Genomic DNA, 17,304 nt, shown 5'->3' with positions numbered 1-17,304 from the left:
CACAAGTCTTAGGACCGTATGTGTAATGTGTATATATAGTACTGGTTATCATCATCAGCCATGGTCAATGGTACTACTGAATTAATGCCTCCTCCTCATGCCACAGCCTCTCGTGATCTTGCGATGGGACAATCCACCCAGCACCTGCGCATGAGCCAATTCCATTGCTCCATCTCCTTCATCTCTGACGCGTTCCATCCCTTTGCTGCCGTTCCGTTACGCTGCAAGGCAGCGTTCTCGACGAAATACTCCTTTGTGCTGCTCCCCCACTGCCAACGCCATCTCTTAATATTTGACTGGGACGAGGGAGGGTTGTTATTATTATTATTACTACGAGGCACAGTTGGGCAGCTGTTCCACAACTAGAGCATCCCTGGACATGTGCAAAAACGAGCTCCATTGCTCATCGGATTCCTCCAGTATGAACAAAGACTCTGATTCTCACATAGTTACTGGGTTTCCGCTTAGCGTTGTCACTAATGTGCTGTCTGTGTATTAGTGTCACAAAACTGTTTGGTTAAAGAAATCGATGAGATAGGTAGAATAGATCACACCTCCACGCAAACGCATTTCACTGGAGAGCAGGACACGCGCTTATGCGTGGAAAATATTCATCCAGAAAAAAAACAAAGCGAGCATCCTTTTCAGAGATGTCCTGGGATGATTAATTAGCAAACCGAGTTTCGATTAAATGCCCTGAGGACACGGTGAATTAAGAAAGCTAGGATTTAATGTCATGTCGACTTTCTAAATCGGAAACCACGCTTAGCTTAAGAGCAGGCCTCTCCGTCTCTCTCGGCTCACCTCAATCTGCACGCCTGACACAAACGCTGCATGACGCTCAACGGATCGGGGCCCGATGGCGGGAGTCACCCGTCGGGTATTGTGGGGCGGTGGAGAGGGTCGCGGTCACGGAGGCAGACGTGTCAAACACAAGACACACCGCCCACAACAAAGCGGGTCCCGTTTCATTTTCTCTTTACTGTACCGCTTTTAAAGAACACAATGTCAGTGCACGCAAACATCAAAAAACTTCGGCAGAAATGTAAAGCAGCAGCAGCAGCAGAAGAAGTCGTCGTCGTCGTCGGCGGCGGCGGCGGCAAAGAATTATGGCACATCAAAACGAAATGGGAAAGCTTCCTAACAACAACAAAACAAGTTTCACTTTTCAATTCGTCACCGTCGTCAGCTTGGCTCCACCTCGGCGAAAGCTCCAGGCGCGGGAGGGCGGGCGGGAGGGCGGGTGGGCAGGCGGCGGTCCCGCCGTTTCGAAATTTGCAACGAGGACGACGGCGCGGCCGTCGTTTTGGAAACGCGCGCGCGAGGAGCGATGGGAGAGAGATTGCGGCCGCGCGCATCGGGGGGGCCGCGACACCACGGAATGGGCGAGGGAGTGGAGGGGGGGGGGCAAGAACCTGGTGGGAGAGATGCAGCCGCAACTTAAAAACAACGGGACGCGTCGCGCGCGCGCAGGACGAGGTGGCAAATCACAACCCCTTATAAACACATCGGCAAATCACAACCCCTTATAGCACACACCGCCGAAAGCTTCATTCAATGAATCGGCCTTTGCCTTGAATGGGTTTTTTTGTTGTTGCAACAAACAACATAACTGTAGCAAAACCAGCTTCTAATCAAGACACTTGGCATCATGGTTGTGACAGGTTACCTACTTTATATAATTACATTTTTCAAAATTATTGGCCCGTTCAGTGAAGTACGAAACCGTAAATTGACTACATTCACACGCCTGTTCAACCGAATGACGCGCCTAACCTCAAGAGAGTTATTCAGATGTTTTAATGCAGCTTTCTTGTTTTTGCAAGCGAAGACTTAAGAGACAGTGCTACTACCCAGCCCGCCCTTTCCAACGTTTTAGAATTCTATTAAGCAGACGTCGAAATCAACTTCACAAACTCACAACAGTCAACAATCTAGAAATGTAACACCAACACACATCCGCCCGAATCTCACTGCCTAGAAATGAGAGGAAATTAAATCAAAGCCACAATGTGCAAACCTATCGACTCTGTTGTACACCATGGCTAGACAAATTCCTGCAATCGTTTTTAACCTTCTGGATTTTTTTTTGTTAACGTTATCTTTCATATAAAATGCTCACAAATTTGAAATCACACACATAAATCCGACCAAATTGGTTCAAAACCAATTAACGTTTACAGTGTTATGAAAAGTACTTACAAAATCGGTGCTGGGGGAGGGGGGGGGAGTTGGTGGAGGTTTGGTCGGGAAGTGTGTTTTACAAACCGGGGGGAGGGGGGGGGCACCACCAACACGTGAACCGGACTTTGCGTGAACGACAAACGCGCGTGTTCACAAAATGGACCAGCCATTCGACGAGTGCACGCTTGGCGCTTTCCAAGTACGGCCTCCTATTATGGGTTTTTTCACCGCCGTGTGTTTTTCTTCGATGGTGCAGCACGAGGAGCATCAACGGAGGAACGCGCGACTCAACGATGTTAGGCGCGAGGGAAGAAAAGAGACCAACGTTTGAACAGAATAAATAAACTGTGCATTGTTTTTTCTCTTCGAGTGAACAGCACTTGGCGTGAGACCACACTGTTAAATTGTACGATTTTAGCCCTTTTCAGGAATTTTACCCTGACACGGTGGGGGGGGGGGGGAGCGTTAATGAATACCGATGTTGAAAAACAAATCTAACGTTTTACATTTTCATTTTTTTTTACATTCGCGCAAAGCTGCAGCTTTTTGCCAATTCAAGTCAAGTCCGTTGCCATAGCAATGCCATAGCAACATGCTCAACCCACGTCAGGCGGTCATTTAAAAAAAAAATGCGTTCCGGTCATGAGGCAAAAAGGATTCCATTCCACACACACACAAACCAAAAAGAACCATTCCACACACACACAAACCAAAAAAAACCATTCCACACACACACAAACCAAAAAAAAACAGGTATCTAGTGAAATAAGCTGCCACTATACAAAGAGACGTTATTTACATAGAATGTACAAGGGACACACCGAGATTTACACAAAAGCAGTAGTGTATCCTACTGAGTGCACATGTTTCTTCTCGTCTAGACGCAGGCCCTTTTGGTTGTGCTTTAGGGAAACGAGATCACCGCTAAGAGCGAGGGGGGGGGGCTTCGGGTAACGAGTCAAGGGACAAAAGTAAGCGAGCGCATCGCGGCGTACCAAATTAATTTCCACGTCAATTGCCGGCGACTTGATTAATCAGGGTGCCCAAAACCACACGGCCCGCACAAGCACCAGGCAACGTTTCGACAACGCGGGCGTAAGCCAGTCCGAGGCACGGCCAGGTTCGGGGCACGACAGCCATCGCTTTCACTCGGGGGGCGGGGGGGGGCAACGTGCAAAACCGCGCGCCTCACACCAACCACAGGAGCCGTCAAATATTACAGCGACCTGCCCCGCACACCACGCAGCCTCGTTACTCGCGACTTTCGACCCACGCCGCTCGACCGCCCGCGTACTCCTCTGGAAAGCAACAAAAACGCACGCCGGGTGGCGTTTGTAACGCCAACAACTTCCCCCCCCCCCACCACCCACAGCGCTGCCCACTAATATTTCATGCGGTCAAGGCCGCCAAAACACCCGCCACCCGCCATCGCTCAGGTTCAGGTAAGTGCAATTAATTATTAAGCTACCGTGTGCTTAACAGAGAGTAAGGGAGGAGGTCGAGTGGGCTGGCGGAAAAGAGGGAGGTGTGTGGTTTCAATTTCAGCTACGCTTGGGGCATTTCTCACACACGCACAGCACGTACGGCGAAAAAACAGCAGTGTCCAAAGCGGACACAAGCATTTGTTTTCGAAGCCAAAGAAGAAGAGAATCGACACAAACTGCAGAGTAAACACCAAGAGAGAAGGCCTTCGGGTTTTTTTTTTTACAAAATACACTTGTTGGCATGCCTATACTATTGTACAAAGCAGTCTTTGTGCCATGGAAAAAGGCCAACATTCAAGTGGCAGTATTTGTCCTCTGGTCTGAAACCACGGTGGATGAGAGGACGGCTACTAAAATGTGTGGTTTTTTTTTACGATTTACAATGGTGGAGCATTTGTGTGTAAAATAAAAGAAAGAAAAAGGAACGCCTCAAACGGACAGGGACTAGACGTCGCCACTCTTTTGAGACTGCCGCGTCGTAGAGAGTTTCCGCCCCAAGTGGCGGCACCCAAAGCTAAACGGACGACGGCCGCGTGAAACCGCGTCGTCGGTTCCACACGTTGCGTACAAAACGAAAAACAATTAAACGGTTCTGAGGGGAGAGAAGTTCTTCACAGCATGCGCACTCACAGCAGCCACCAGGCAGGCCGCTCCCATTCGCAACGAGATGCTTTTGCCCCCTGCCTGTACCCAGAAGCTCGTGTCCATCCGTCCGTCCTAGAGATGGCTTTGTCCGGTCCGTTATGCGCGCACACATGCGCGTGCTTAGTCGCCGTATGTAACGCACCCTTGGGTTGCTTTGGCCACGTGTTGAACACAGCTGAGCTTGTAAACTATATGGTGAAATGGGAACACACAACCCTATAAAAAGATTTGTAAACTACGATTCAATTTAAGAGCCATGTACCCCCCCCCCCTCCCTGCCCGCCCCAAATAGTTTTCACAGAAAGGCATTTCTTTAAAAAATACTCGAGTGTTCACATTTTTGTTGTTATTGTTTTCAAAGATCCGTTGGCAAATTGTGTTCACCATGCATCGGCATCATAATACAAATGTGCACGGCCGAGTGTTTTTTTTTTAATACTATTTCTGAGCTCGCGGTTGCAACGTCAGGGTCTGAGCATCGGCGCCAGGCATTCAAATCGGCGCAGTTTCCTTCTCGCTCGGCTATAGACCCTTGTCTGAAGTGCGACACATGCAGAGGAAGTCTTTAAAGTGTCGACGTGCACATTACACAATTATGAACACCAGTAAAACACGCGCTACGTCCGCCGCCTCACTCAAACCAGCGCCAGCGTCTACATTTTTAGAAAGGAAATTAAAATAAAATAAACACGGAGGCCGCGGTGGCCATCCAAACCCAAGCGAAGATGCTTGGGCATTATATTTACATCACAGGCAAATGTTGGCAATTTCCGTCAAAAAAACCCCGCGCTATCCACAAACTGCCTACGCAAAAAAATAAACAAAAACGTGTAAACTCCACCACCCGCCAAGAGTTGTCGATCACTAGTGTAGTCGGGGAGGTTTTAGAAACACGAGGTTTAAGCGCTTTGATCACACGGACCCCGAGTAGAAAAGGAATAGGGTCGCGAGTATTGGAGAGGAGAAGTCTGAGAACGAGGGGGCAGAGCCTCTCTCGTGAGGTTCGACCGTTCCCGTGCTGGGCGCGACCGTTCCCCGCTGCCCGTACCGCACCCATCCTCTCCCCCCGTGTCACGCAGCATCAACGGCGTGCACAGCTCCCACCCGGAACTCCCTCCCGGCACGCTACGGGAAGCAACTCTCCGCGCTGCGAGCAGCCGAGCCAATCCACCGCCAGGGCGGACGGGCTCGGAGGACGAGCGCAGCGTGTAATTTTATAATTCCCATCGATTTATCGTCCTTCCCCCTCCATGCGCGCGCCGCTATTGACGTCTCCACGTCCGCTGACCATTCAAATCGACGTGTTTTTGTCACGGCCCATCTAAATGGGAGCAACGTCAACGCAACTACGCTCGCCGGAAGGTCACATTAACTTGTTTAATCGTGAACCTTGCCAAAGGATTACAATCAGAACCTCGGTACGAAGGAACACGGGACTGGTGCCCCATGCACGTGTCCAGCCCTTTGTTAATCCACTGCTGGATGAGGGCCTCCCCACGTCGTGCGGGCCGTGGGGAGTTTGTTGGCCACACTTCACCGCGCTGGTCAGTACTGCGGCATACTCTAAACGGTACAACTCGGTCCACTGGGTTGATCGCGCGATGCCATCAGCCGACTGGCCGCTGATCGCACCCAGTAGCGAGATCCCATTTCGCGCCGCCATTGCGTCGGCGCGACGGCTGTCAGAACGCAGAACCATCGACACCGTTGACTGCCGCGCGCCGCTGCCTTGTTTGTTTATTTATTTATCGTTGGCCCGGGGGAGGGAGAGCGGCGACAGCGAAGTCGGCGGTGGCGACGGCGAAGTCGGCGGTGGCGCCAGCGAACCTCTCACAGCACGGTGGAGGAGGAGGTAGAGAGCGGCACCGTCGGAGAGCTCCAGAAACACCAGCGGCGGCGCGCGCTCGCAGGCTTGGCCAGCAGCTGCTCCTCGCGGTCGCGCTCCTTGCGCGCCCGCTGGTGGTGGTCGTCCTCCTTCAGGTACCACACGGGCGGCCAGCGGTGCCGTGCAAAGTACGCCTGGTTCTCTGCGTTGCGCGCACGGACAAGTTCCAGCATGGGAGCCGGCGAATATGTATATATATATTCCCCGTTTTGACTTTCACAATTTTATCCGAATCCATTTGGAACTTTCGCAGAGCACCGCAGCGTTTCGAGTCTAGGGAACGGCCCGCGAAAGCAGATGTCACAGAGCTACCTCCGAGATGCTTTCAAGTGACCCCGGATCCAAAACGGTAGGGGGCAGAACTTTCCCAAGCCTTCCCCCCAAACCCCCTTCTTCCCGAGAGTAATGTTCATTGTAAAACAGTCAAACTAACATATTGAGAGCTCCAATTGAATTTCTACAAATGCAGTGCAGAACTAAATTTGATGCAATGGTGTTTTTCTTGTCAATATTGAATGGGCTGAGACCTTCAAATCCGCACTCAAGGGCCCAGTAATGCCAGCTCAGCGCAATGGCCTCCGAGTTACCCAGCCAACCTCCTACTTAAAGTAAATGTTAAAAAAAAAACCTCAAACCATTCATCCGAGGCAGATCTAAGTGCACTTGAGATGGGCGTAGCGGTGCGTGCCTGTCATTGGAGGCAAGGGGGTTGGTGAACCGTGCTGATTTGTGCAATTCAATAAAATGCTTTTTTTGGGCTGGATGGTGACAGCATAGCAAGTGAACTTTATACCCGTGTATGAGAAGTCGGTGTTTTCCGGATAATCTGGTTTTCCTTCCCATGTGCAAAAACCCCATCTAAAACCAGGACACTCGCGAAAAAGTGTCTTGAGATTCCATAGTTTCGTTAATAAATGGAATCATTAGGTTACAAGCAATAAAATGTTGCGAGTGCATGAAAACAATTTGGAGACCACGAATAAAATATGATTTAAAAAATCTAAAGATCTCAGAACATAGGTTCACAATGCAGATTATGAAAAACACCATAAATAAAAACACATTCAGACAAATATCCCCCTATGGTCGTACAAACTAAAGGGGCAAGTGCACTGGGGAAACAAAGATGGGGTCACCGTGCTCATAGCGCACGGCCACTAACCAGTCCGCTACCGCTCCCCGTGGTGCACGTATCTAACGTACACATGCACACATCCACGACATCATACAGTGCACGAGGTCGTACAGCGACCGATCGCAGCCGGTCCCTTCAGCCCGACGCCACGGTCAAGCCGAGCCCGCCGACCCGAGGTCAGAGTGTGCAGAGCACGCACCCACGCACATATTCACACGCATGCACGCAAGTATCCACACGCACACACACATAAAGACAAAGATCCCCCGTGTAGCCTTAACAGACTGGAGGGGCAAGTGCTGTTAGGGAGCACCTATAAAGGCCGACACGGCACACGAGGGGGTGGGTGGCCAACACCACGCCCGGTCGACTTTGTCTCCCTAGTGGCGATGTTTACACATCGCACCAGGTACTCATTTGAGGCTGAGTCGACCTAGGGGAGGCCCAGGACCGGTTCAGATAATCGTCACTGGTGTTGGCCGTGAGCGGGAATCAAACCCGGGTAGCCAGGTTCATAGCGCAGCGCGCTAGCCGCTATGCTACCGCACCCCACACGCATGCACGCATGCAAACATTTAATTTTTCTGGGGCTACTTTAGCATGTTCTGTTAGAACATATTAATTATGGAGGGCGCAGAATAAAAATTAGCGGGTGGTGGCCATGGTGTGCGCGCGCGTGTGTGTGTGCGCGTGTATGCAGAGCGGTAGTGCAGTGGTTAGCATACTGCGCTACGAACCCGGCAATCCAGAATTCAATTCCTGCTTATGGCCAACACAAGTGACGAATGATAATTATCTGAACTGGCCATGGGCTTGCCCGAGGTCGACTCATCCTGAAATGAGTACCTAGTATGATGTGTAAACATCGCCACGGAGGAGACAAAGGCATCTCACGTGCCTCATCAGCCTTCATAGGTCCTCGCTAACAACACTTGCCCAACAGTTAAGGCTATATGGGGGAATCTTTGTCTTGTCCATAAGTGTGTGTAAGTGTGTGTAAGTGTGTGTAAGTATAGAGTGTGTTCACTGATCCCATTCCAGCTTTGCAGGGCGTGGTGGTAGCTACCCACCTCCTCGTGTGCCAGGCCTGCCTTCATTTGGTGCTCGCTAACAGCACATTCCCCAACAGTCTATTAAAGCTATACGGGGGGGGGGAATCTTTGAATTTGTCTTTGTGTGAGATACCTGCTGCCATGGCCCGCATCTCCTTGGGGAACTTGCGACACACGCTGTTGTAGTTGGTACAGATGTGGTGCTGGCACCACGCAGCCAGCTGCTTGGCGTTGTGGAACTGCCCGGGCGAACGGCATAGGGGTGGGGGTGGGGCCCACAATCAAGCGATCAAGCGTGCCGTGTGGTACCGTGATGGGAAGCCACAGCCAGACATCCATCGCCTCCGAATCCATTTTAAAAAGCAACAGACATATTTGTAACCGTATTTGTTGAGATTGCAAAGCCATTCGATGGCGCCCGATGGGATTCCATTTGTGTCGAGAAGCTAATAATGGTTTACATTTAAATGAAATAACAATTTACAGGCCTGTATTAATCCACTGTAGGAGGAAAGCCTCCACACACCACTCGGTCACCATATTGTCACCACACTGGTTCGTGCGGGTTGGTAAATGAGCGCCCAGGACCCATCTTCTTGGTTCTTTCGGTAAAGTCACGTAGAAGGGAAATAATAAAATAAGAAAAATGAAACATAATAAAATACAATTCTTACGACGTTTCGGCCACAACGCAAGCAGCCGTCCTCAGGTGAAAAACAGGGCTTGTCGGAAAGACAGCGTCCATTCAGACGCTGTCTTTCCGACAGACCGTCCATTCAGACGCTGTCTTTCCGACAGACCTGTTCTCCACATGAGGACGGCTGCTTGCATTGTGGCCGAAACGTCGTGAGAATTGTATTTTATTATGTTTTATTTTTATTATTTTATTATTTCCCTTCTACGTGACTTTACCGAAAGAACCAAGAAGATGAATCCCTGCAGTCACGAAAGCTTTAAATCGCCCAGGACCCGTTTGGGATATTGCTCGCCACCGATGCAAGCCGTGCCTGGGAAATCAATCTCCGAATTAATAGGTCAAGGCGCCAAACCACTGCACCACCGCTTACCCCACATATCTCTCTTTAGCTAAGTTACTTATCTACGTTTTAAAAATGTAATATTCCGAACCTAATAAAAAAAGGCACATGTCCGTGTATTAGTATTCATGCACATGGCAAGCAGCCGGAGGAATCCATTGCCAATATTGGTAGTCATATGATCGCAGTTGTACACATACTGCAGTATCATTATTATACGACCAAACCTGCGCATATTATCAGTCCGAGGATCGATTATTTACAATGACAGTTCGTAATAAGTTAAATAAACATTTTTCTTTTGCACATTGATTTCCATTGTTGCCAGTTTGTCGTCATTATATATTTATTTATCCATCACAGCCTCGTAAAACGATAACAACCTGCCTGGCCCAGCAAACAATTCCGAGCACAAGTCCCGTCAAGGCATCGTCATCATCATTATCATCGGCAGCGGCGGCAGCAGTAAAAGCCTTGAGCAGTAACACATGGGTGGCCACAGACAGCACTCCAGGAAGGACTGCCATCTGTGCCACGCATTTTGCCCAAGCGCCTCCGGGTCGTTTGAGAAACGCTGCTAAGCAGCCCCCCTAGCATCGATGAACAGAGCACCCTGGGGGCTCATGGGAATTACCGCAGAGGCCTGGTGTTGGAGTTTTGGATAGCGGGCTTTGCCGGGATTATTGTAAAAATAAGCGCTCATTCATAAATAGCAGACGTTACGTAAAGCCGTGCCGCTGCTAAACCGCTTACCGTCCGCGGCGTGACAGTGGAGGCAACGCGTACACACAGCTACTTATTTATTCAATTATCCAGAATGAAAATTAGCCAGGATAAACTGCGAGCGCTACAAATTAGCCCGCTCCAAGAGATTACGCAAGCGCGAGGAAAGGAGGTAAGGGGGCAGAGGCGTTCACTGGCACGCAGGAGGCACCCGTTGATTTTTTTTCACGTCGATGAGATTCAAACGGGGACTAAAATAGGCAGCAGGCTCACCTGCGCTTGCTCAAGATAGCATATCGCCTCCTCGTCGATGTCCACGCCTCTCTGCAGGTTCTCCGTCAGCCGCTGAACTGCGTGCTGCTCTGTTGTGTGGAGGGGAGGATGGCGACACAGAGGCGGCGCGAGTGGTGGTTTGTGAAAATGCTAAAGTCAAACATTTTTTCAGGCTGCGGAGCTGAACTTAAAGGGGTTATTAGGACAACGCATTGGGGGGGGGGGGGTGGTTACCTCCTCCACAGATGGGGGAAGCAAGGAGTCATCCATCGCTGCAGTGAAGTGGCATCCATCACTACCCAGATCACCCTTGCAAATCAGACTATTCTGGCCTCTGAGTTCTCACCTAGTTGAGCAAATGCACTTGGAGCTCACATCACAATGGTGTTGAATAGCATTGGTCTCTATGCTAGTCTATGGGTCTCTTTCGGAGTCCATGGGTCTATTGGTCTAAGTGAAGTGCAAGCCATCACTCGCATCACCGATCATTGCCCCACACACATACGCCTTTGTAGGAGGTACAAAATTCAGTTTCATTTATTAGGTATAGCCCTGTGAGCCATGCGGCTCTTGACTCGGGTGCAACCACAACACAACAAAAACATGAACGAAGAACACCTTAAAGTGACTACGCGCAACAGAAAAATGCAAGAAAAAACGGAAAAATCCGGGAAAAAATGAATCCATCTGGTGCTCCCAGACGCCATTGAATCGCTTCTCCGCACGCAACGTACACGGTTATAAATTTGGCGAAGGTGATAGACTAATCTAGTGAGATTTACGATTATAATTAATGAAAGTGTACGATGCTATATTCTTGGTTCTTTCGGTAAAGTCACGTAGGTAAATAAAATAAATTTTTTTTAAATAATCCCTTGTCACAATCAGCTCTTTTGCCTACTTCAGCGATTTTCTTGCTGTGGTTGTCACCACCTGATGACGGACGCTTGTGTTGCGCCCGAAACGTCGTGATTTACATTAAAAACAAATGTTTTACGTGACTTTACCGAAAAAACCAAGAATATGGATCCTTGCAGTCACGAAAACTTCAAATCTGGAATGTACAATGCTATATTGGGGGATTCAAAAGTAACTGGTTGAGACAACAGGAGCGTTTAACAAAACGACATCACCTTAATTTGTCTTCATTTGGCACCGCACAGTGCTAAAGTTGAACAAGTGCGCACCCACTGAGAGTTATCAGTTTTCATAACAGAATGTTTAATTACGCCGTGTTACAGCGACTACGTTCCAAGTCTCTACAGCAATGCAGCTGCTGCTGTGAAGCAAGCACGTCATCCTCTATCCCCCAGCACTGCACGAGCAAAACAAACAAAAACAAAAATCTCCCCGACTGGGAATGATCAGTTTAAGTCGGGGTCACGTTCCCAGAAAACACGACTTAAACTGATTCGATGTCAACTGATCAACTATTTCCCATGCGAATTAACGAAAGTACAAAAGATACGTTCCAGCGTTTCAATACTCCACGTGTAAAGTCTTAATATTTCACAAATTATACAATTTAATGAGGAAGAATAACACTAAATAATAGAGGGAAGTAAGCACAATATATTTTTTTAGTTTTCATTCTTTGACTCGCCTTTTGCCCGTCCAAGGACGGGTGCATTTCAGTAAACATGAAACTTGCAAGCGAAAAGCAGACCACGACGTGATATTCATTGCATCAATTCGTGTGCAATTTGTAAGGGCGCGGTGACACAGACTTATTTTATTTAAAGGTTATAATCCCTTGTTCATCACGACGTTCTTTTTACTTTGATGTCTCAACAGCGCTACGGAGATCGCGTGACGTGAGGGTTCTGCCTTTGTAGTGAGGGTTGTAAGTTGACGCTGAGGAGGGGGGAGGAGGCGTCTCGCCCCCCCATGTGGAGTGACGTCACCCGCTAATTATTATGAATGGGGGGAGGGGGTGTCCATTTTTAAGATGTCACCTGTTCATGATTATTAATGAGGGGGGCTGGCCGACGTGGAGTGACGTCACGCACGGGACACACAGACATTCTTGGCTCATTATAGTAGTAAATACTGGCAGAGTACGATATATATTTACACACAAATACAAATTTTATATTACATAAAACAATAAAATAAGATACATGATAGGTATTTATAGTTTCATAGGTACATGAATATTTACAAAGGGTGTATTGGGCTCACATTTACATTGGGAGCGATGTGGCTTGAGCGAGTCGAGGTGGTGGAGAGGTGAGTGGTGGAGGCAGACATGGGCGAATGACAACAACAAATGACGCAGCGGCTCAAACTCGTTAAGGAGATCGCGTGACGTGGCTGAGCTACTTACAAGTGAAAATGACGACGTAAAACTGACGGACGACTTAAACTGAGAATAATATTCCCTATTTGCCAACGATGTGAAAATGATGAGATGTAAACTGATATGACGTAAAACTGATCATTTCCGGTAAAGCATTAACAGACTGTTGGGGCAAGCGCTGTTAGAGAGCACCTGTGAAGGCCGGCACGGTACACGACGGAAAGGTGGTCAAGCACCATGCCCAACCACCTTTGTTTCCCCAGTGGCCATGTTTACACACCGCAGCAGGTCCTCTGCAACAGCCACTTGACCAATACACACGCACAACTCTCAAAACACCCAACACCCCCCCCCATTGAGATTTCGACTTGCAAACGGTGCATGTCAATCCACTATTGGATGAGGAGGAGCCGTGCGGATCCAATGCCTCTCACCTGTAAGGCTGATGAGGCGGGGCAGACAGAGGCGGTTTGCCAGAGCGATGAGCTCCATGGGGTTGAGGTCGGCAGGTGGCGAGATCTGGTTTGTGTAGAGGAACTCAAGCACCACCTTCATGCACGCCTGGCTCGTCCCCGGGAAGACCACCTACCGCACGGCACAGCAACCACGGCGCCAGAGTTAGCCGGCTTGCGCTGACCGCCCGTACAGCAACCACGGCAGTGTTGAACCGGCTTTTGCCGACCTTCCACACGGCAACCACGACACCAGAGTTCGCCGGTGTCGTCTGACCCTTCCAAGCGGGAAGAATAAAAAAAAAAGTTGACCGGCTAGCACAGGACTGCTGCTACCATGCTACCCGGATTCCCAATAAAAGCCTCGAGATGCGAAGTGACGAGCTCGAATCCCAGCCAGGGTTGTCTCTGCCGGCATTCACCACCACCACCATGTGATTCGTTATCATCGTGGTCATCATGACTATCATTGTCGTGCTCATCATGACCACCACCATCAAAACCATGAACAATCACCGTTATCATCATCATCCCCTACCACCACCACCACCACCACCAAAAACTGTGGGGAAAGTAAACAGTGGGTATGTGATCATCACCGCTTGGTGTGAGTAAACAGTGGCAGTCCTGCAAATAGCCTGGTCCCTGTGACCAGAACATGGAATTTCCACCCATGTTTCATCCTTTCCAAAGAAGCCCGTCCCATGCCAGCGCGCCAGGATGTCGACGCTTTATGAAAGTCTGCACACGACACAGACCCATTTCCTCCTCTGACGACGACAGCACAAGGGCCAAATTGCCTCCAACGGCTTTACCATGGCACGGACACTTCTCGTGGCGCACGGGCCCGACGGCGCGGACGTGCAGCCACTCACGTGTCACCCCCCCCCCCCCCCCGTCACATCATGGATGTTTAACTGCTCATGCCACGCATTAAGAACTGGCGGGGGTGGTAAAGGTCACGGCGGCGGCGCAAGCTGGGTCGTCGCCGGCGCGCCCTCCCTCCTTGTTTGTTTACAAAACACGGCGCAACGCGAATTGGGGCCATAGAGCACCCTTCCCTGGGCGCTGCCCACGGGTGCGGGGTAGCATCAAGAGCGGCAATCAGCGCAGTAAACCCACGGTTCAAGGAGAAGCCAAACATCGCCGTCTCGCACACCGTTTGTGCAACAGAGATACGACGCACGACGGAACACGCCGGCGTTTCTCTCTTGTACAACGCGCTGCCATGTACTCACAAACTGGCATCTCTCTCTCTTATACAGCACACCGTCATTCTTTATTTAATTTTGTTGTTGTTGAAAATGCATTCATAGTCAATGCCAAGAAACAAGAGGACAATGATTGATCGAGGCAACTTCACAGCACTTTCTAACACTCGGTTGGTTACGTTACAAAAACCTCGCGACGAATGCGAAACTACGGCCTAACTACTACAAAACTATTTTCTCAATAGACATCTGTGCTTGCTTGTATGTTTTTGCTGTCGTTTTCGGTGACCTAAACAGTTACGCAAGTGCGGACAAAACAAGGGTATGGTTAATGAGTTACAATGGGTTGAGTCAACAAACAACTTGAAAAAAAACCCTAAAAGTAATTATATTGCGCGAATTTTGCCAACTTGGTTATGTTAGTTTGACCTTATTTCTCCCGCGTGTGTGTTGTTTTGTTTAAACAGCTGACCGTGCAGTGGATGCGATTCAAGTCGCTCTATGTGTCCCAACATTAAAAGCACACACACACAAAGCCTGACAAAGAACCAATGAAGATTTGCCACCACCCGCCCGTACCTGGGTTTACACGAGCAGGTAAACGATCGATTTAACCCAGAACGGAATAACAAAACAGTGTGCAAGTCGAATCGCGCATGTACGAAGCCTATTTTCCCATAGGCAAGCGGGTTTACCGAAGAAAAAATTAAGTATCACTTAATGTCACTACTTTAACGCTGGATTTACGAAATACGTATAAATGTTGTACTTAATAATGATATTACTAACACGACAAAAATTACTTAACAAGGAGTAACTTCAGGGTTTTCTTGAATGCTTCCGTGGACTGCTTACAGCAGCAGCAGCACAATGCAAACCTCGCTGATCTCGTCAAGGAAAATAAACCATCACGCGAACTACGGTCATCCTCCCAGCGGCTTTTGGCGAGCCATCGAACAAAGATGGGCACCGCATCGCGCGCTTTCAGATGCGCTTCTGCAGCCGTCTGGAACGCTTTTCTTTCCGATATTAGGAAGCCACTGGATCTATGCACTTTCAATTCTAGATTGAAAATGTATTTCTTTAGAACTGCTTTTTGTGTTTAATTCGTTGTCCTTCCCTGCACGATTGGCTACGTACAGTCCGTGACACTGGGCATTGCCATGACGCGGTGACGCCATCAGATTTGTTTTTTTTTGGAAATAATTGTTGAACAATTTTTTGTGGTATTTTCTTGAGCACGTAATTGTGAAACGCATTGCGTAAATATGAAATAGGTCCCCAAAATATGAATCGCATAACTGCGAATTTGCGTTATGGAGGAGGAGGGAGGCGCGTTACGCAAGGGACTCATGTACAGTAAGTCCCCGGATTGTGGAAGACCCCGACTTATGGAAATCCGACCTTACAGAAATGCTCCCATAAATCATGTAAAAAAATTAAATATGCGGACACTTTTGTGCTAGTTACGTAAGCGCAAGTAGTGCAAAGCGGTGAGGTTGTGTGGATGAATACCACGGAGCGAGACTTAAGGCGCCTCTTGCGCCACAAAAACGCCACCTTCACCGAGCCAGCTTCACCAGGATTAAGGCAAATGTAATATTTTGTAGCGTTACATAATGCTTTTCCTTTTGTAGCATTACGTACTTGTTTGTTTCTATGCTCAGAACTATATCTCCCCCCCCCCCCCCATGTTTCTATTGCTAGTTGTCTTCATTTTAAGTTTATTTCATGAGTTATTTTCCATATGTACTCTCATTAGACCTCCTTTGCCAGTACCAAAATATAATAATATGGTTTTTCCCCTTTTTTCTGGCAACAAAACTGAAACCGTTTTACAAGGATTCATGTCTGCATTAACCACAATACTTGCAGTCAAAATATCAGTGTGTTTTTTGTTTGCATTTTGACTGCACGTATTGTGGTTAATGCAGACATGAATCCTTGTAAAAATGTTTCAGTTTTGTTGCCAGAAAAAAGGGGGAAAACCCTATTATTATTGTATGTACTTTATTTAACACAATTACATTTCGATTGCTCATGGTCTCAGCCAACAGCGATCAGAGAAGTCTCGACCTAGCCCAATGCATGCTAAACGCACATTCGGAAGTGACGGCTTTATGTTAACAATTAATATTAAAATGTTTCATGGTATTCATAAACAATTGGATGCAGTATGCAGTATATTTTCCATTCGTTTAATTATGGGCAGCGTTAGGGTAGATATTCGATTAAATTAATCGTAGGAAGTGCAGAGCGTATGTATAGCGATACGAAACAGGCAGCAATAGAAAATGTATGACAGTGCGATCCAGTACTGAGAGAAAACTAATTAGTAATCTGGTAGGGGAGGCACGAGTATTTCCAGCTATGGGGTTTTATCGTTGATTTTGGGGAGAAATTGTTCAGTTTCCGACATAAGGAAAATTCGGGTTAAGGATCGTTCTCAGGAAACTAACCCTTCCGTAAACCGGGGACTGTCTGTATTTAATAATATCAAGCATTCATGAAGTTAAATAAATCACGAAAATTTGTATATATTACATATGAACACAGGGACGAGCAGATGATGAAAATGTAACGTTGCAAAAAGCTTCGAAAACATAGCTGCTATAATTATTGCACGTCTGTAACGTATTACCGAGCGGACGTTCGGCAAGTATCGATTAGCGCCAATCAGCCTTTTTTATTTTTTATTAAGGGGCACTTTTTTGGGAAGGCAACGAGATATTGACCGGCAAGCACATTTCCCAAGTGCTCATCTAAGTGGACAGGTCGGCTTTTTCAGCGGCCCAACGAGTTAAGACTTGCGCTGGGATTTCACTTTATTTCCCATATGAGTGTCCGCTTTATTGGTCGAACAGCAGATGCTGTCACGAGTCATTCCGAGCCGCTGACTCGAGCGAAACTCTTGCTTGTACGAG

General features: G+C 48.3%; 1 protein-coding gene across 1 annotated transcript in view; it reads right to left on the bottom strand.

The window, feature by feature from the left end:
* Nucleotides 1–437: 437 nt before the first annotated feature.
* The window catches only part of LOC144935055 (rho-related BTB domain-containing protein 1-like), a 41,240-nt gene continuing 24,373 nt past the window's right edge, over nt 438–17,304 (bottom strand). Inside the window, exons 10-13 of the mRNA XM_078861377.1 lie at nt 13,152–13,302; nt 10,419–10,507; nt 8,519–8,624; nt 438–6,340 (exon numbers count right to left, since the gene is read on the bottom strand). Coding sequence (XP_078717503.1) covers nt 6,144–6,340; nt 8,519–8,624; nt 10,419–10,507; nt 13,152–13,302 — 543 coding nt within the window. The 3' untranslated portion in view covers nt 438–6,143. The remainder of the gene's footprint in view (nt 6,341–8,518; nt 8,625–10,418; nt 10,508–13,151; nt 13,303–17,304) is intronic.

Source organism: Lampetra fluviatilis, chromosome 12, assembly GCF_964198595.1.
Source record: "Lampetra fluviatilis chromosome 12, kcLamFluv1.1, whole genome shotgun sequence".
Classification (NCBI taxonomy): domain Eukaryota; kingdom Metazoa; phylum Chordata; class Hyperoartia; order Petromyzontiformes; family Petromyzontidae; genus Lampetra; species Lampetra fluviatilis.
The sequence above is the reverse complement of the archived record's forward strand: the minus strand, read 5'-3'. Positions and strand labels throughout refer to the sequence as shown.